Genomic DNA, 20139 nt, shown 5'->3' with positions numbered 1-20139 from the left:
TGCACCTGAAAAAAACATGTTATTCTCTTCACAGTATATGAGAATAGAAAGGTAGTCATTGCAAAAAGCTAAAATATATATGGATCATACAATGTAGTCCCTATGTATAAAAAAAACTCCACAACAGATTACAGTGATCCCTCAACTTACAATGGCCTCAACATACAATAGTTTCAACATGCAATGGTCTTTTCTGGACCATTGTAACTTGAAACCAGACTCAACATACAATGCTATGGAATCTGCAAAACGTGTCAATGACTGGAAGAACCGACCAATCAGAATGGATATTTCACTGGTAAAACCGGTGTAATCCTAAAGTGCATGCACTGACTGGTGTCTGGTAGCGCCCCCTACAGTACAGGGAGGTATTACATGTTCTGTACTCTTTACCTGTGCCAGGGTTAGCTGCTCCTTTGGGCATCAGGTGAGGGCGGCTCCATTTTCCTTTTTTTAGGACATTGCGTGTTCTGTACAGGACCCTGAAGAAGCTCCTGTCCTCTACATAGACCAGTGTTTCCTAAAGAGGTTGCCTCCAGCTTTTGAAAAACTACAACTCCCAGCATGCCTGGACAGCCAAAGGCTGTCCGGGCATGCTGGGAGTTGTAGTTTTGCAACAGCTGGAGGCCCCCTGGCTGGGAAACACTGACAGTGATTTACAGTTCCCAGCAGATCTTTCTTACTTTTATATGTACGATCTTGCTTTATTTATACTAGTTATCTACTTATTTTTCTTTAATCCTCACTTTTTCCTATTTTTGGATGACATTTTGGTGGCTTCAGAACCAATTACCAGGTTTCCATAGAGTTCTGGTCTCAACATACGATGGTTCCAACATACAATGGTCGTCCTGGAACCAATTAATATTGTAACTTGAGGGACCACTGTATATGCTAATATATAGAACACTACTACAGAAGATATAGCCCCCCAAGCATCTACAGATATGTTGATTGAAATACAGTGACATATATTTCAATAAAGTTTGCCTAGAGATTAACCCCTTAAGGACCAAGCACATTTTGATCTTGAGGATCAGACAAATTTTTTATAAATATACCCATATACCCAATAAACCCATATAAGGGCTTGTTTTTTCACCACCAATTGTACTTTGTAATGACATCAATCATTTAATAACAAAATCTACTGCAAAACAAAAAAATATATATTTGTAGTGTGAAATACAATAAAAACCGCCATTTAGAAACTTTTGGGCTTCCGTTTCTACACTGTGCTATATTCGGTACAAATTACACTTGATCTTTATTCTGTAGGTCCATGTGGTTAAAAGGATATCCAATGTAGGTTTTATTTTACTACTTTAAAAATATCCTAACTACATGCACCAAAACTAGTATATTTAAAATTATCAACTTCTGACCCCTATAACTTTTTTTTTTTTTGTGCTGTGGTCTGTAGTTTTTATCGGTACCCTTTTTGTTTTGATGGGACTTTTTGATCGCTTTTTATTAGTTTTTTATGGTATATGAAGTGACTAAAAATGAGCAATTTTGGACTTTGGCATTTTTTTACATGTATGCCATGGACCGTGCAGTTTAGCTAACCCTATAATTTAATAGTTCGGACATTTATGCACGCGGCAGTACCACATATGATTTATCCATATGATTATATTTTTTGATTGCTTACACTGATCATTGCTATGCCATAGCATAGCATTGATCAGTGTTCTCGGCGCTCTTCTGCTCTAGCCTGCTGAGCAGGCTTGGAGAGGCAGATCACCGAATGGACGACAAAGAGGCAGATGAGGACCCTCTCATTGTCCAGTAAGCTGATCGGGACATTGCGATTTTGTCACGATAGTCCCAATCAGCTCCACTGAGCTGCCGGGATAGTTTTGGTTTCATTTTAGACAAAGCGATCAACTTTGATTGCAGCATCTAAAGGGTTAATGTTGCATATGCCCAATCCACGGTGCCCTGCATTAGCTGTGGGTCCTGGCTGTCTGTAGCAACCGGGAGCGACAGGGTTTTATTTAAACTTGTGAGAACAGTTTAAACCCTGTTAACGGGACCAGGGCGTACATGTACGCCCTTGGTCCTTAAGTACCAGGGCTTGAGGGCATACCTGTATGCCCTTGGTCCTGGACAGGTTGAGAAAACCTAGTTCTAAGCTTATCCATGTACTGTATACATATAGTTTGGCTGCCTGTAGCAACCGGGAGCCACTGGGTTTTATTTAAACTCGTGGGAACAGTTTAAAACCTGTTAACGGGACCAGGGCGTACATGTACACCCTTGGTCCTTAAGTACCAGGGCTTGAGGGCATACCTGTATGCCCTTGGTCCTGGACAGGTTGAGAAAACCTAGTTCTAAGTTTATCCATGTACTGTATACATACAGCACTGCTCAGATTAGAATAAGAAAATAACATGGTGCCAAAGAATGAAATCCTAAAGTTGACACAGGTTTGGAACCGGCATCAATTCAGTAAGGGCAAGTGATTCTGGATATGAAAACCAATTTACTATCAGTTGCCGATCTCTAATATGGTACAGTGAGAGTTTCCAAGCCTGGGTGAATCTGTAAGAAGGGAAAAGGTGGAAGCCAGGAAGGAAGAGCGAAACATGAAGATAACCAAACCACTCATAACCTTCTTCTTCTATCTGTCTGTCTGGACAGTCCTAAATACAGCACATAATTACTTTTCAATGTCCTATCTTAATGTCCTATTATCTTTGTACTACAGATAAAAGAAACATATGAATGGTGAGTCCTGTGCAAATACATATAAAAGTAATGTGATGATAAAAGGAGATCTGGTTTCTACCTTAAGGTTCCACTATATGCGCATGCCACGAACAATCCGGGAAGTCCTGGATAATCTCGCAAAATGTCAAGGGATAGGTAAGGCATCAGCTAAGATTAAACAAGAGAATGTATCAAGTATTGTGTATATTACGGATATATTATTAGATTTAACAAAGCAGTGGTCATTTCATCGATAAGACACTGATTTAAATTTCAGATTTTTGAAATAGCAAATGGGTAAGCCAATGAGTCCCAGCATGTACTTTAATGAAGTGGTAGCTGCATGTGCCTAAGCATTTCTCCATTGAAATGAATATGAGTAATGGAAGCTTCTGTATAATAGATTAAGGTCCAGCACAACGAAAAATGCATATTCGTAATGTACTACCAAAAGAATGATGACTAACACAACTGATATATATACATAGCTGCTAAAGCATATTTACATTGAATACTAGAAGCCATAGCAGTAAGGTATAACTAGACATTTCTCTAATTAATTACCTAAAAAAGAAGGCATTTGGCCTCCATTGGTTTACTGTTTCTTACCTGGTCAGGGGCTGACACAAATTTAGCAGTCCAGGGGTCACAGTCCTTATATATAGAATACATAGCCAGTCCACTAAGTACTGCACAAGAGAGAATAGCCCAAAGTCCTAATAGATTCACATACAGGGACCTACCAAAAAAGTATGAGAAAGTAAATATTCAAGGCCAGTTTAATGAATCATGATACATTTCTACTTCTGGTAAAATGATAAATCATAAGCAAATGGAAGGTAACAATCATTGCTATATAGCATGTGTGGTGTTTCCTATTATTTAGATTACTGTATATAATAAAATGACTACAAGGGAACCAACAAAAGAAAGCAGGGAAGAAGAGCTTTGATCTAACAGATCTTCTACTGTTTGCCATTGATGTGGTCAATGTTGAAAACTTTCCCTGTATCTTAAACCTGATTTAATTTAGTTTGACCCCAGATATATGTAGGATCCCCTCACTCATCATACATATAATTCATTAACTGATACCTATTGACAAAGCAGAAGAGGCTTGTTTGCACAAAGTTAGGCTAGGTTCACACCTATCTGATGCAAATTCTTGTATTATACATTGGTAACCCAGGTGAATGGGATGTAGGCTTATAACACAGCAGGACCCTGCCAAGCCATTCATTTTAATGTGGTGAACGTAGTCTAAGGTGACTATGCTCGGGACATTTACGAGCATCTATCGCAGTTTTACATAATAATCTTTAGAATCCCCCATGCATGCATAAATTCATTCATATGTTGATATATTTTTATATATCAACATATGAATTAATTTAATTGTATATAATGCACAGAAAGATTTTATTTTATGTTCCTTAGAAAAGTTATGAAGAATTTGTTTAGTGCTGCTATCATTTAATACTCACATTTTAGCATGAAATCTGGTTTTACAAGCAATATATCTCTGTACTTGTGATTGATTGACACCGTAGATTGCAGTCCATGTAAAGGTTCCTCCAATGACAATTGTCCAAAATGAATGCCGCTGCAGTGGATTGGGGTTGAAACTAGAGAAAATAATCAAAAATGTGGATTACAATGACATATTAATATTTAAGTATTTAGTATAAACTCATGTCACACATGTGCCTAAATGCTATGAAACAAAGTATTTTCATTATTAAAACTGCATGTACTAAAACTTCTTTGTATTTTTTTAGTTCAATTTTCTGAGCTTTTAAAGGGGTACTCCAGTGGAAAACTTTTTTTTTTAAATCAACTGGTGCCAGAAAGTTAAACAGATTTGTAAATCACTTCTATTAAAAAATCTTAATCCTTCCAGTACCTTTTAGGGGCTGTATACTAAAGAGAAATCCAAAAAAGAAATGAATTTCCATGACCACAGTGCTCTCTGCTGACCTCTGCTGATCATTTTAGGAACTGTCCAGAGCAGAATATGTTTGCTATGGGGATTTTCTCCAGCTCTGGACAGTTCCTAAAATGGACAGCAGAGGTTAGCAGAGAGCACTGTGGTCATGACATCAGAGGAAATGCATTTATTTTTTGGATTTCTCTTTAGTATACAGTCCCTAAAAAGTACTGGAAGGATTAAGATTTTTTAATAGAAGTGATTTACAAATCTGTTTAACTTTCTGGCACCAGTTCATTAAAAAAAAAAAAAAAAAAAAAAAAAAAAAGGTTTCCACGGGAGTACCCCTTTAACCCCTTAAGGACGCAGAACGTAAATGTACGTCCTGGTGCGGTGGTACTTAACGCACCAGGACGTACATTTACGTCCTGTGCATAACCGCAGGCATCGGAGCGATGCCCGTGTCATGCGCGGCTGATCCCGGCTGCTGATCGCAGCCAGGGACCCGCCGGCAATGGCCGACGCCCGCGATCTCGCGGGCGTCCGCCATTAACCCCTCAGGTCCTGGGATCAATACAGATCCCGGCATCTGCGGCAGTGAGCGATTTGAATGAATGATCGGATCGCCTGCAGCGCTGCTGCGGGGATCCGATCATTCATAACGCCGCACGGAGGTCCCCTCTCCTTCCTCCGTCCGGCTCCCGGCGTCTCCTGCTCTGGTCTGAGATCGAGCAGACCAGAGCAGGAGATGACCGATAATACTGATCTGTTCTATGTCCTATACATAGAACAGATCAGTATTAGCAATCATGGTATTGCTATGAATAGTCCCCTATGGGGACTATTCAAGTGTAAAAAAAATGTAAAAAAATGTAAAAGTTAAAGTAAAAAAAAGTGAAAAATCCCCTCCCCCAATAAAAAAGTAAAACGTCAGTTTTTTCCTATTTTACCCCCAAAAAGCGTAAAAAAACATTTTTTATAGACATATTTGGTATCGCCACGTGCGTAAATGTCCGAACTATTAAAATAAAATGTTAATGATCCCGTACGGTGAACGGCGTGAACGAAAAAAAAAAAAAGTCAAAAATTCCTACTTTTTTAATACATTTTATTTAAAAAAATATATAAAAAATGTATTAAAAGTTTTTTATATGCAAATGTGGTATCAAAAAAAAGTACAGATCATGGCGCAAAAAATGAGCCCCCATACCGCCGCTTATACGGAAAAATAAAAAAGTTAGAGGTCATCAAAATAAAGGGATTATAAACGTACTAATTTGGTTAAAAAGTTTGTGATTTTTTTAAGCGCAACAATAATATAAAAGTATGTAATAATGGGTATCATTTTAATCGTATTGACCCTCAGAATAAAGAACACACGTCATTTTTACCATAAATTGTACGGCGCGAAAACGAAACCTTCCAAAATTAGCAAAATTGCGTTTTTCGTTTTAATTTCCCCACAAAAATAGTGTTTTTTGGTTGCACCATACATTTTATGATATAATGAGTGATGTCATTACAAAGGACAACTGGTCGCGCAAAAAACAAGCCCTCATACTAGTCTGTGGATGAAAATATAAAAGAGTTATGATTTTTAGAAGGCGAGGAGGAAAAGGGGTTAAAGTGTCCTTAAGGGGTTAAAGTGTTACCATGATCATGAGTTAGAAGCCAGAAAAGTGCAAATTAGCATACTCCTCATTCCCTGACTGTCAGTCAAGTCCAACCTTTCCTCTGCATAAGTCTAGGCAGCAAAAAGGAGGGATTTGGCAGACGGGGAGTGGAGCATTCTGCTGTGCACTTCTCTGGCTTATGACTCATGATTGCAGAAGGTCTCAGGAATAAGTCCCGATAATCCCTTCAACAACATTATAAAGTAAAAACATGCGGGACAAGCAGTTAATAAATTGACTTACTCCCAGAAATTAAGTCTATCTCCATAAAAGGAGTCATTCAAAATGGGGGCAATTCCACCTTGGACAACCACAGCTCGAATAATTACAGATGAAAATCCTGCAACCATGATTCCAACTTGGAAAACATCTGTCCATACCACTGCTTTAAGACCACCCTGCAACAACAAATAACACAAAAGTTGAAGTGCGTCATTTACTGAATTGTATAATGCAACATATGCCACAAGTCTGAACTAAATCAACATTAGATGAGCAGATAATTGAGCCAATATGGGCATTAGCTACTAGTCGTGCTGAAATGTGGTAGAACTATGGTACCAAATAGTAATTTATCTGATAGTATTAAGCAAATCTGAGCAGATACTTGTCATGTCTTGCAATGTTTAGTGTCAATGCAGCCAAAAGTTGTTTTTTTTCTGCAGAGCTCTACTTTGATTTGCCTATACATATGAATATTTTGTCACATTTTAAATAAATTTAAATAAGGTGTCTGACTTCATAATAGAAATGTCACATGTCAAAGTACAAAAAGGCAAAAATATGTGCCACTGCAATATTTGTGTCTTGCAAAGCAATCTGACAGTATTACTAACCATTGTACAATAGAAGGTACAGACCACTCCTGTGGCTACGACAGCACCCCACAAATCAAACCCGGTGACTGAAATAAATGCAAATAGTAAATTCCATTGAAATTAGAGGCCACAGAAAATTTCTAATAAAAACAAAAGCACTGATGCAGATGTGTTCCTAAATATAACTAACGATAAAAACAAGCAATCTCCAGGTAGCAGAGCGGGATCAATGGAGGAAGCGGGTGACCGGTAAATGCGTTGCATTATGGGAAATAAATCCTTTTAACTTCTTATCTGGTCTCAGCGCTTCCATTGATCCCGCTCTGCTACCTGGAGATTGCTTGTTTTTATCGTGATTCTATTTCAGCGGGACGAAGCTGCAGAGACCCTTTGATGATACGCCCTGTTCCATTGTTGTACTTGGTTGGAGTACAACTTCATGTGGTAAGCGCAATTCACACTTAGCGTTACCAACTCACCTTTGGTGTTACACTACGGAGCGCATCCGTTTGTGCTTTTTTTTTTAAATATAACTAAGACACGATAAAACTTGGCAAGCTGCCTACTAGAGATGATGTGGACCCACTAGGTGACTAATACATTTGGTGTCAGACTAAAGCAGGGGCAGTGTCAAAGGGATTGCGGATTCCTTACCATGAGCTTCTACAAAGAAGTGTGGACTTTTCATTGGGGGTTGCTATCCCTGGTGAAACTTGTGCTTAGATACTTATTTGTGGCACCAAGTAAAATTGTAGATGGCCGAGCACAAATCATGACAAGTTTTTTTCTAGGGTAACTTAAAAATCACACAGAGAGAATTTCTATTGTGGAGCTTTGACTTCACAACATTTTTGTTACATAAACTGACATGCTGTAAATTTTAATAAAGACAGTTCTTAAAATCTCATTTATATTGCTGGCAGTGTAAATCAAATAAATTGTGGAAAATCCTTAGCATAACTGACCTGTGTAAAAGCCCCGTACCTCTTAGTTTTTTGTTGTTGTTGTTTTTTTTTTATAGACATAGTTTATCAGGCTTATTAGTGGGCCACCTATGAACTGTATATAGTGTGGGTGATGATGATTCCAACGCAGGTTATATTTTTCTGATCTCTTGCACCATTTCCGAGTTGTGGAAACTCTTAATACAGAAATTAGCTTCTTGGAGCACTTGGGGTGTTCCCCAGCCCCTTGATGCACCATTCTGACACCCTGCAACTGCCCAGTGCTACACCCCCCTTCATAAATATGCATGCTCCTCTCCTCAACCCTTTTCCTCAGGCCGATTATTGGGTGAATGAGCGTTCCTCAGCAGATTTCATCTGTTGTGTGGCCATCTAAATTATCATCATTGGCCACACAGCACCGGTGAAAAGAGAAGATGTGTGGACGACAGGGATGTACTTAATGGGCCACACACTTGATTGTGAAGGCTCTGTAAGTGACAGCCGATCACTGAGATTCCCTGCCTTCCATTGCCTTAGGCATGCAGATATCTTAAAAGCTAAAATTGCAATGGGGATCAGAAACAAAACAACAGAGGTTCCTATATTCTAGCTCTCATCTATCTTTCATACCTTGATTCAGTGCCAGAGCTGGGGCATAAATTACAATTCCAGTATAAAGAATCTAAAAAAAAAAAGAAATTTGCAACAATTGCAAAATTAGTCATTTAAAAGTAATTCAGCATAATTAAATCTTTAATCAAATCTTAACAACACAAAAACATTCAGACTTTTTTCTGCCTTTTGGAACATATTTTTTAGTAATTTTTTTTTACTAAAGTAGTTTTTTATATTCTTTTTTCCACTTTTCAGGCATGTTTCGGGCTTCAACTAAAGCTATAATCCAAAAAAACAACTGATTAGACTTTTTAGGACATTTCTGTTCCAAAATAAGTGACAACATCTGGAATATTTTAGTATGTAAAAGGCCAAAAATGAGTCCCTTGGGCTTAATTGTACTGTATGAACAAGTGAACACATCAATTAAATTAAATGACTTCTAAGAGACAACCTTTTGGGGGGGGCATTTTTCTGACATAAAATGGTAATTTATAAAATAAATTAAAAATAAAACCAGCCCAAGAACATAGCTTAAGAGTAATATAGAGCGAGATCAGAGCAAGACAGGTAAAACTAAATATCTGTAAGTTTACATATTTTTTATGCAGATTTAAACTGTGAAATGTTCTAAGCCAGGCTTGAATTTAATCGCACATTAGACATGACATACCGTCTGGATGATGAATAAGACCGTGCCAATAAGTCGTACACATTTGTTAAATCTGAGCTCAAGGTACTGTGAAAATAACGAATAGGTATGATTACTCATTACATGGAAAGTATTCAGTGTATGAAATTATTTCTAATTTAAATATTACAGGATGGAAATATCACACAGTATTTTAGTTATACTATACAAAAGAACACACATTTATGGTAACTAGGATAACCTGAACTATATAGCACAGTTAGAGGCTCACAAAAGTTACAGGTAGCAATGTTTAATTTTTATAGCTACCAGAAGGAATTATTAACCAGCTTCTTGGGAAGCTTCTTTAACTGTTAACTAGAAAGAAATACTTTTTTATTGTCTACCGAGTATTCGTCTTAATAAAAGTAATGTTTCCAGGCAGGCCGTGACAATGGCTAGCTGGGCATCAACATGTATTTTCCAGAGAGGTGATTGTATTTGCATGATATTAGTAGTCATTGTTATACATCTGACATACTGCACTAGTTAAAGAAATAGTAAGAAAGGTTACAGTGATTTAGGAGCCTTTCACTGCTTACTGGAGGCACATTAAAGGGGGTTATCCAGGCAAAAAACATCTGATCCCCTAGGGATAAGATGTCTGATCGTGGGGGTACCGCCGCTGGGACCTCCCGCGATCTCCCTGCCATCACACCCCCTCCCATAGACATGAATGGAGGGGGCGAAATGTGACATCACGAGACTACACCGGGTTTCCGAGCCTGGGGACGCAGCCCCGGATAGAATGTAGGTGCTCCAGGGAGATCGTGGGGGGTCCCAGCGGCAGTGTTTTTGCCCAGATAACCCCTTTAAGGGTAGGGTCACAAGTAGTGCATCCACAGCATATTTCACACTGACGGAAATCTGCTGGGCAATGGGAAATATGCTGCAGATTCTGCTTTGAGCAGACACACAAGGCTATCCCCGCCACAGCCCTGTGTGTGCAGTAAGGCTTGGAGTCACATTGGCGCACTGGACAACTGTCAAACCTTACTGCACACACAGGGCTGTGGCAGGGTAGCCCTATGTGTCTGCTCATAGCAGCATCCACAACATATTTCCTGCTGCATGGTGAATTAACCACAGTGTAGAATGCGCTGTGGATGTTCAATCTTCTGTCAGATCAAAAATGTATACTAACAACCTGTTAGTTTTCGATATTATGCTGAGAAGCAATTAGATCATTATACAAGATTGTAGATGTGCGACCATGTCTGTTTCTTCTACCTGAATTCACATAGTGTTTTCTATCCCCTCCATTTTTTTTGTTTGAACATGTGCTGCACTCTTCCCCACCCCCTCAGCCCAACCCTATATAAGTAGTAGTTAGCTACACAAGGGCCATTTCTTTCCTAGCAGCCTCCCAGTCTGACTGGGAGAGCATGGTAAGTGAGCTATTACATCCCTGTTCACACTGGTGTGGTGCTGTGCGGCGTCCGTTGCTGCCGTGGCGCCGTGTCTGTGGGAGGTGCGACCCATAGACTGGTTTGAGTGGCATTGGGGCCGCTCTGCCAGTGGGTCATTTCCCCCCTGTGGGCACTGGTGTCGCGGCGGTGGTGGTCGCCGCCCAATGCTATGCCATTTTATGCTAGGGATGTTAGGGACCCACTCTAAATAGGTGGCCTTGACGTGGCGAGTGGGCTTGTACTTTTTGATAAAAAAATGTATACTAACAACCTGTTAGTTTTCGATATTATGCTGAGAAGCAATTAGATCATTATACAAGATTGTAGATGTGCGACCATGTCTGTTTCTTCTACCTGAATTCACACCAGAGAAGTGGCGTTCGTCAATGGGACATCGCTTATTCCGGGCCCATTATGGACCATTTTGAGCAGAGAAAATCAACTGAGGAATATCCTCAGTGAAAATGAAGCTCAACAAAATAAGTCTCAAACCAGGCAAGGGCAATATATGTTAACAAATTTAGAGCTGTACATATTCATTTAGGATGTATTCACACTTACAGTATCCTGCACATATTTGATGTGTTGGATTGGAAGCTGTGTTCAGTCATTTAGTTTACAGTGAAATCTGCAGCTTCACATCCTGTGTATCAAAGATGTGCAGGATACTGTATGCAAGAATAGACTCCTAAAGTGGTTTTTCTGTAACTAAAGCTTTTGTAATATGGCATACATAAACCTTACAAAACCTTCTAATCTACTTTTAATATCAGTTCTTTGTCACTTTCAAGATCTTTTTTCTTGTTGTCATTGAATGTGGACAGTCTTGTCAACATCTAAAAGGGGTAAGCCATACAGACATAATACTTCTCTTAGATAAGACTTTCCTACAGTCGTATTTAGTCTAGGCCAGTGGTCTCCAATCTGCGGACCTCCAGATGTAGCAAAACTACAACTCCCAGCATGCCTGGACAGCCGTTGGCTGTCCGGGCATGCTGGGAGTTGTAGTTTTGCAACATCTGGAGGTCCGCAGGTTAAAGACCAATGGTCTAGGCCATTTTTTGTGAGTGAAATACCTTTGCAGTATACATATATGGTTTGCTTTATTTGCATTTCAGTATATGAGGCTAGGTTTACATCTACATCAGAGGTTCCGTTTGGTTCCTCAGATTCCACTGAAAATGCTGCAGTCTGGTGTGGAGCTTCTCTGGCACCTCAGTTTTTCATTGTTCTGCTCCTATGATGGTGCAGAGCAATGGGTAAAAATAACACAAATGTGAGCTCACATAGGATTGCCTAGACAGGACACATTTGTAGCAAAGAACATCGCTATAATTTACAGTTTTTTTTTTTTGTATAAACAAGAATTTCTATCCACTTGGGTGGAATTAAAACACTAATATTATAACTTATTTACATAACACCAGAGAACTCTTTTAAAGGGGGTATTTCAGTGCCCCATCCTCAGGATATGGGATACAAGATCTAATCTAATCGCAGGGGATCCAACCTCGGGGACACCTCAAAATCTATAGAATTACCCCCCCCCCCCTCCCCTACTGTTCCAGCTGCATGGAGCAGTGGGTTTGCACTCCCCATGCATTGTCTATGGGAGTGCTGAAGATAGGGTGCTAAAGTATCTCCGCCACTTCAATACACAATGCATGGAGCACATGCCAACCCACCACTCTATGCATCGAGGAAAGTTGGAGCCCCATTTTGGAAATTTGGAGGGGTACCAGAGGTCAGACCCACAGTGATCACAAGCTTATCCCTCTAGGACCCCTCACAATTTCTAGAATGGGGCCCTTGACTCTCCCAGCTACATGAAGCAGTGAATGCGGAAGAGAAAATAACAATCTCGGCACTGCATTGCTGATGTCGGTTATGGTTGTGATGCATGTGTGAGAGGTGTCTGTCAGCGTTGTGCCCGGGGTGCTCTTACATGGACAAAAAGATTTGATACAGGTAAAAATAGTAAAAAACTGTGATGCAGCACTCACCAGGTTAGATGTAAAACGCTTTATTTCCAATTCCAAATATTATGCCATGTGACCAAGCGGATTAACCGTGAAATGGGACCGTCGATACCCATAAGCTCCGGTTATTTTTTTTCCCCCTCTACCCCTTTGCTGTGCATGATATTTGGAATTCGAAATAAAGCTTTTTACATCTAACCTGGTGAGTGCTGCCTTGCAGTCTTTTACTATTTTTACCTACATGAAGCAGTGAGTCAGCACATTGTCCATGCATTGTCTAGGAGAGTACTGGCGATACCCAAGTACAGCGCTCAGTTATCTCCAGCACTCCCATAGACAATGCATGGAGCACATCCCGATTCACCACTCCATGCAGTATGAAGAGTCAGGGCTCATTCTGGAGATTGCAAGGGGTCCCAGAGGTCAGACCCTTTATACACTGGAATAAACTTGTAACCTGTGAAAGTCCACGGCATGTCAAAATATATAGAAAAGTATATATAATACACCTATCAGACTATCTAATATTAGTTTCCACAGTACAGTGTTGTAAACAAACAGAAGTGCACTTACCTCATAGGTGCTGGTAATTCCCAGTCTGTAGAACACTGGCAAATAGATTTCGGATGTGATCACGACAACAATGGTGTAAGTTATTGCGAATATACTGAACATAGAACCAAATCTGTATACCTCTGCTGGGGTACCCAACACGGTAACAGCAGACATGAAGCTGGCAGTAAGGGACAGAGCTACCGGTACAGCAGTCATGCTCCTGCCTCCCATTAGGAAGTCTTTTGAGGTTTTCTGCCCACCACCAGCAAATGCATAGTAAATCCCTATGACAGCAGAGATGAGCAGCATGAGGGCAAAAACAACATAGTCCCATACTGAAAACGAACCAATGTCACCCGGAGTAGCCATAGCTACTCTGATGTGCAATCAAAAGTGAATGACTGCAAGGAGAGGCAGTAGTGATCATATACTTGGGATGGCTCCAAGCTACCTCTGAACTGTTATATGCAAATCAGGATTGCACTTAGTAACTGGATACAAGAAAAAAAAAAACACCAAAGTACACAGTTCCCAAAGACTGGCAAGGAGTAGACCTGATTGTGCCTCAAAAGAAAGCGGTCATTGTCACAATGTGAGAGCAGGTGGAATTGCCACACAGCTAGTGAGTGCCCAAAGAAGAATATATGCTGTGATAAGGGAGTAAATCTGTGCTACAAGAAGAGATCTAACCAAAGCATAAGAACTCAACAAATAAGAAGAGGTAAAAGGTTGTGTAGAGCACACCAGGTAAAAAGCTAAAATGAGCTGCCTAGCAAAAAAAGATAGTCAAATGAAATCTGAGATGTGGGATCCTTATAAAGTTGCCAGGCCCAGCAGGTGGGCCCCCACACTGTCCTATCACACAGATTCGACACTCCTGGCCTGAGAAACATGCAGGTTTCAGGATAATGTTGATTGATTTAGCATAATGCATTTACAGGTAGCACAGGAGACAATGAAGGGAAGTAAACACTGGACATGTGTCACCTATAACACTGTACACTGTACAGACTGCTGTCAGGAGAAATAGTGTAAAGTGCTTTCTGGGAATATCTTATAGAGTGAAACTCATTGTATGTCCTCTAACTTTTACACAACATTGTATTGCACTAATGATTGATGTAAACTACTGGAGGATAGCTATGGTTGACAGGATTGTACACATCTCAGTGTATTGCTTTGGACTGTAACAGCAGCTCAATAGCTATAATCAACCAGCAGTGATATAATAATAATCCCTAGCAACATTTTTCCCAGTAGACTGCATCAAATTTATTGATCTTTTAAAGTTGTACATGTTTGTGGTACACTCTACCAAATTGCATCTCTAACTTTGTGTTCCCCTCTCATCCCTGATGAGCCCGTTACTCTAGGGGTGAAACGCGTTGGCAAGAGAGGTTGAGTCACTTGTATTTGACACATTGTGTATTTTGTCAATATTCCCTTTCCCCATTTCACACTTAGTGAGTAGTTTATTGTGTATTAGGGACAATAGGTTAGGGTATCACCTGTATCCCTTTCCCCTATCCCACACTATTTTTTGTCATTTCGGTGTACCCTTTTATGTCATCTATTATTATTATTTCAGTAAAAGTTAAGTTTTAGATCTAAGCCTCATTGGTGTTTTTCAGTTGGCCTAAAGTTGTACATGTGTCAATCGTATATATGGTGGCAATAGCTATATAAGCTGACCTATGATTTTTGGCTGAAATACACAATGACTTTTTTCCTCATTGTTGACCTCTGGATCCTGCACTGATTTGAATCAAGGCCACCTTCTGTTAGTAAAACCATAACCGTCTCTGTTCTAATAATTGGGGTAGTGGTTTAGTTCTAATAATTGGGGTAGTGGTTTAGTTCCCTGCACAGCTGATGGGCAGAAAGCATTGTGCAGGGAAAATCTGTGCCAGAACCACAGTGTTTAAATCGGTACTGTCAGACACTAACCAGTCCAAGAGCAGCAACAGGCTTGTCCATGAGTCGTGGACAAAAGATGACTCATGGAAAAGGCTGCAAAAGCAGACACACCAATCACCTCCTACCACTGAGAGGATTTCTAACACTGTGAGCTAATGAAAAGAGGTCTTTTTTATAATAAATATAGGTGATAGAGACATAAGAATTAGATGTACATGGTCAGGATTAGGTACTGAGTAACATATTCATTTTTTTTTGTGGGATCTGACAAGTACACTTTAACTAGCACTACAGCTCTTTGATACTGACAATGGTCTGAGATCAGTCTCCCATCAATCAGAAAGGGATGGCAGATCTTAACAATATACTATCACAAACCCATTTCATTATTTTATGTAGATTATCTGTTAACTTTTTGATGTTTTGTGTGTGTGTGTGGTAGACAAGGAGAGTTGTGGTGTCTGGGGTGTTTGCGGATATGTAGGTGCAGGGTCTGGTGGTATTAACCCTTAAATGTTGTGACCCCAGGGTGCAGTTTCCTTAGTGTTAAAGGTCCTACCGCCAACCGTCCCAGAAACGGCAGGGAAAATAACGGAATGTCCACAGCAGACTTTATGAATAAACTGAAGAACTTTACTTGAAGATTTTATGCAACAGTCTCTATACATAACAGTCTCTTAAGAGGCAACCAGAATGCAGGTTCCTCACAGGTTTTGCTGGGACTTTGAAGCAATGAGCTTTGATGCAGGCCACTGTGCTACTAATTATAATATTCTAGCTGGTAGTAGTCATACAGGATTTGGTAGATTGAGCTTGGTAACTCCCGGTTTAATGGCTGCTGGTTATTTCAGGCTTTGGCCTAGATGACTTGAGATTTGTGCTGAGATATTTGTTCTCGCTTGATAATCCGGAACTAAGAGAGCGAATTTAGTGGCCACAGCCCTTTATATAATAAGGGACTGGACAAAGCTCAATGGTCAGCAAACCTGTAAGTCCTGAACCCAGTGAACTCTGGGTAGATCACATGACCAATTTATATAAGGCGACCAGGGGTAAGCCCTGCAGGAGAGCCCTATGGGAATGAAGGGACTCTGGCTGAGGGGACTTTAGACAGGGACAGGATCAGGTCCTGTAACGGAACAACACCACATGTTCTTTTTGGCCACAGGTCTTAACCTGAAGGTTACTTTATGATCAGCCATATTGAACAAATTTAAGAGGGGCCTTCTTGAAAAATGTAATACTATCAGCTATGGTTACTGGATTCTGGAGGTGGATCGTCGATCTATGAGTTTATTCTCACTAACATATTTGGATTTTTCCCCCAATATGGGACAACTGACACCTGCCTCATGTTTTTTTTTTTTTTGTCAATCAATGTAGTAGGGTTTTGGGTTTAACTTGATGGACTCTTATCTCTTTTGTAACTCAATAAACTGTATACTTATGTAACCATATAACCATATGTAATTGAAACTTATATTAGGGTTCTCATTGCTCTTTTCACTTTTGCCCATGCATGTTTCCATCCCTCTCTTCACTTGTAGCCTTTATTTGCACAGCCTAGTTATGTGGTTATCCAACCTGAAATAACATCTAGTATTTATATATATATATTCTGTACTGATGTACTTTCTAAATTATAGTTGTAGCCATTAGAATTTAGCTTTTCAGACAAAGCTACAAATCTGAGCAAACATTGATATAAAAGATAATGGTGGGGGGAGTTTGTTAAAGAGTACCTGTCCTGATCTTGTTTAGTTTTATAATCCTCCAAGTTCACTGCCCCCATCATGATAAACCACCCCTGCCATTATTTTTATTATTTTTTAGTTTTCTACCTTGATATTGCTCTGTATTTTCTGCTCAGTCTTCTCCAGCAGGCGTGACATCATCTGAACCCATTCAGGGGAAAACTTCCTCCCTCACTCTGCTACACGCCCAGAGCCGTTCAGTGTGAGATGAGCTATGATTGGCTAAGGCTGCACATACCCCCCTCAGCACTCCAGACTGCAAAGTCTGTGCAAGAGATGGTGGGAAATGTGCTTTGGACAAATATGAAGACACCTAGTGGCAGCTTTTTAAAATACAAATAAAACATAGAAAACTTTTTTTTTTTTACAAAGTACATTAGAAAGATTTTTTTATTTACCATAAGGAGTGCAATAGCAAAATTTTTTTTATAATAGTGCTCATTTAAGACATCTAAAGGCAATGGTCTTAAGTAAAAGAATGCTGGCTTCAGAGGTGTCAGATTTATTAAAGGGGTTGTCATGAGAAAAACAACATGGAACGCAGCTCTAAGGGAAAGTACATGCTGCAGACAGCACACTCCCCATTAATTTATATGAAAGCGCTGAAAATACCCAATGTACTCGGGTTTCTTTAGCACTCCCATAAGAAATTAATGGACAGCGTGCCATCTGCAGCATGTACTCTCACCGAGAGCCGGGTCCAGTTATGGATATTGCGGCAGGTCAGGCCCCCCCGTGATCAGAAACTAATACCCTTTCCTGTGGATAGAGGATAAGTTGTTTTCCACCAAACAACGTCTTTAAGAAGCACAACCTATGCACCAGACTTTGAAATCTACAACCCCTCTGCTAAGCCCCACCTCTTTTTTAAGGGGGTGTAGGGGATTCATCAAGGTAAAAAGTCACACATTTTTGTAAAAAGGGGAACAGGTGTACTACATTGATAAATTACCCCCAATATGTTTGCTATTCGCAGCTGTCACTAGAGGAGCATAACACTGCATATTGTGAGGCTAGATTCACACATAGTATTTAACGTATTTTTCGCCGTATAAGACGCACTTTTTCTTCCCCAAAACTGGGCAGAAAAAGTCGTTGCGTCTTATACGGCGAATATACACCTATCGCGGCGGTCCCTGCAGCCATCAACGGCCGGGACCCGCGGCTAATACAGGACATCAGGACTAATACAGGACTATCGCGGTGATGCCCTGTATTAACCCTTCAGACGCGGCGATCAAAGCTGACCGCCGCGTCTGAAGGGAAAGTGACACTAACTCGGCTGTTCAGTCGGGCTGTTCGGGACCGCCGCGATTTCACCGCGGCGGTCCCAAACAGCCCGACTGAATAGCCGGGTTAGTGCTTACAGGACACCGGGGGGGGACCTTACATGCCTCCTCAGTGTCTTCTCCGATCAGGGATCCCCTGTATGCCAGCGCTCTCCTTCCTCGTCATCACGTCGTCGCATACGTGCGTCGGCGTGCATAACGACGTGATGGCGGCGACGGAGAGCGAGGATACCCGGCCGGCGATGGAGCGACATCCAGGGCAGCGGTGATGGGTCCGGAGCGGCAGGGATACGTGAGTATTACCTCCTATGCAGTGGTCTTCAATCTGCGGACCTCCAGATGTTGCAAAACTACAACTCACAGCATGCCCGGACAGCCAACGGCTGTCCGGGCATGCTGGGAGTTGTAGTTTTGCAACATCTGGAGGTCCGCAGGTTGAAGACCACTATTGGGTTCAAAATCTTAATTTTTTTAGATTTTGCCCCTAAAAATTGGGTGCGTCTTATACGCCGGTGCGTCCTATAGGACGAAAAATACGGTAGGTCAATATTTTAGGTAAAACCAGGAGTACAAAGAACAAACAAAGAAAAAGCTGCACATTTTTTTATTATATTTTTTCTCTCTGTCAGTTCCACACCAGATTTAAGCAAAAGATACTGACAAAAAACTGTGTAAACCCAATTATTTCTTTAAAGGGGTTATCCTCCATAAAGTGATTTTAGTACGTACCTGGCAGACAGTAATGGACATGCTTAGGAAGGATCTGCGCTTGTCTTGGGGCTAAATGGCTATGTTGTGAGATTACCATAACACTGTGTCTAGCTTTTTGTGAACTGGTATTTCCTGTTTGATTTTTCTCTTTTTGACTACAAGTCCCATAATTCCATTTTCCTCCCTCCAACACATCAGCTACCCCACCTATTGAAACATAAATGAGCTGCATCCATTCAAAAGACCTGTGGTTTTCAATCAGGGTGCCTACAGCTGTTGCAGATTGATCTCTCTCCCATCAAGCGATCGCTCCACCCATTGAAGCAGACAGGCTCCCTGTCACCAGCTGACTGGTGAGTTAGGTCTCGGCCGCATTGCAAGCTGGGAAAAGACAACAGTCATTTTGTATGCTGGTAAAAATAAATATTGGGGTGAAAATCACAGAAGAATTGTGAGAAAACCTTCACACACAGGTACAGACTATATTGTGAACTACACTAACTTTACAGCCCCTGTAGCATAGTCAAATAAAAAAAAATCCTGGAATACCCCTTTAATGTTAAAGGGGTATTCTAAACTCAGATATACATGTGCAGTACAGAAAGCAACTATCTTATTTTCCCTTTAATGCTTATTTGTCTTAACTGTTTGCCTGAGAGTTTCAGTACCCCATTATCTCACCATATCTGCTCCATTTTATTTTCTTTCACAAAAACATTTATAAAATGCCTTTGCATACAAACACATTTGTTTAGGAAAGTAAGAGCATGCAGTCATTGATTTATTGTCTGACATTGATGGATACTATCAGGTTGATCTGCCTCAGTAAATAATTCAATCAAATACACAGTCATGTTCTCCTGGTGGCTCTTTCTGTAACATTTAAAACACATATTCAAAGTATGGACGTTAACATAGCAACCAAAAGCACATAAAAGCCACGAAAAAACTCCATAATTACACAAATTTCTAGTGTGGATTAGGCAAATTAAATGTCAAAAATTCTATGTATTTAAACATCTGCAGTGTTTCTACAGCTAAATCCACAAAACTGTGTATTTCTTGCAGATTCTCATGTCAATAAGGAAAAGCTGTACTAAATCCATAGTTTGTTTTTTACATCAAAATTGATATGCTTT

The 20139-nt window shown here is 40.3% G+C and overlaps 1 protein-coding gene across 2 annotated transcripts in view; it reads right to left on the bottom strand.

The window, feature by feature from the left end:
* LOC130369395 (sodium-coupled monocarboxylate transporter 1) overlaps positions 1-20139 on the bottom strand; it is an 84768-nt gene that overhangs the window by 13863 nt on the left and 50766 nt on the right. Inside the window, exons 1-8 of one of the 2 annotated variants that reach the window (XM_056574593.1) lie at positions 13348-13698; positions 9369-9434; positions 8711-8762; positions 7152-7219; positions 6559-6713; positions 4200-4340; positions 3325-3454; positions 2795-2883 (exon numbers count right to left, since the gene is read on the bottom strand). In XM_056574593.1, coding sequence (XP_056430568.1) covers positions 2795-2883; positions 3325-3454; positions 4200-4340; positions 6559-6713; positions 7152-7219; positions 8711-8762; positions 9369-9434; positions 13348-13698 — 1052 coding nt within the window. Of the gene's footprint in view, positions 1-2794; positions 2884-3324; positions 3455-4199; positions 4341-6558; positions 6714-7151; positions 7220-8710; positions 8763-9368; positions 9435-13347; positions 13699-20139 lie in introns of those variants that run through there. The other variant, XM_056574594.1, reaches the window with a different exon arrangement.

The sequence above is a fragment of the Hyla sarda genome, chromosome 4, assembly GCF_029499605.1.
Source record: "Hyla sarda isolate aHylSar1 chromosome 4, aHylSar1.hap1, whole genome shotgun sequence".
Classification (NCBI taxonomy): Eukaryota; Metazoa; Chordata; class Amphibia; order Anura; family Hylidae; genus Hyla; species Hyla sarda.
This window is presented reverse-complemented; position numbering and strand designations above follow the sequence as displayed.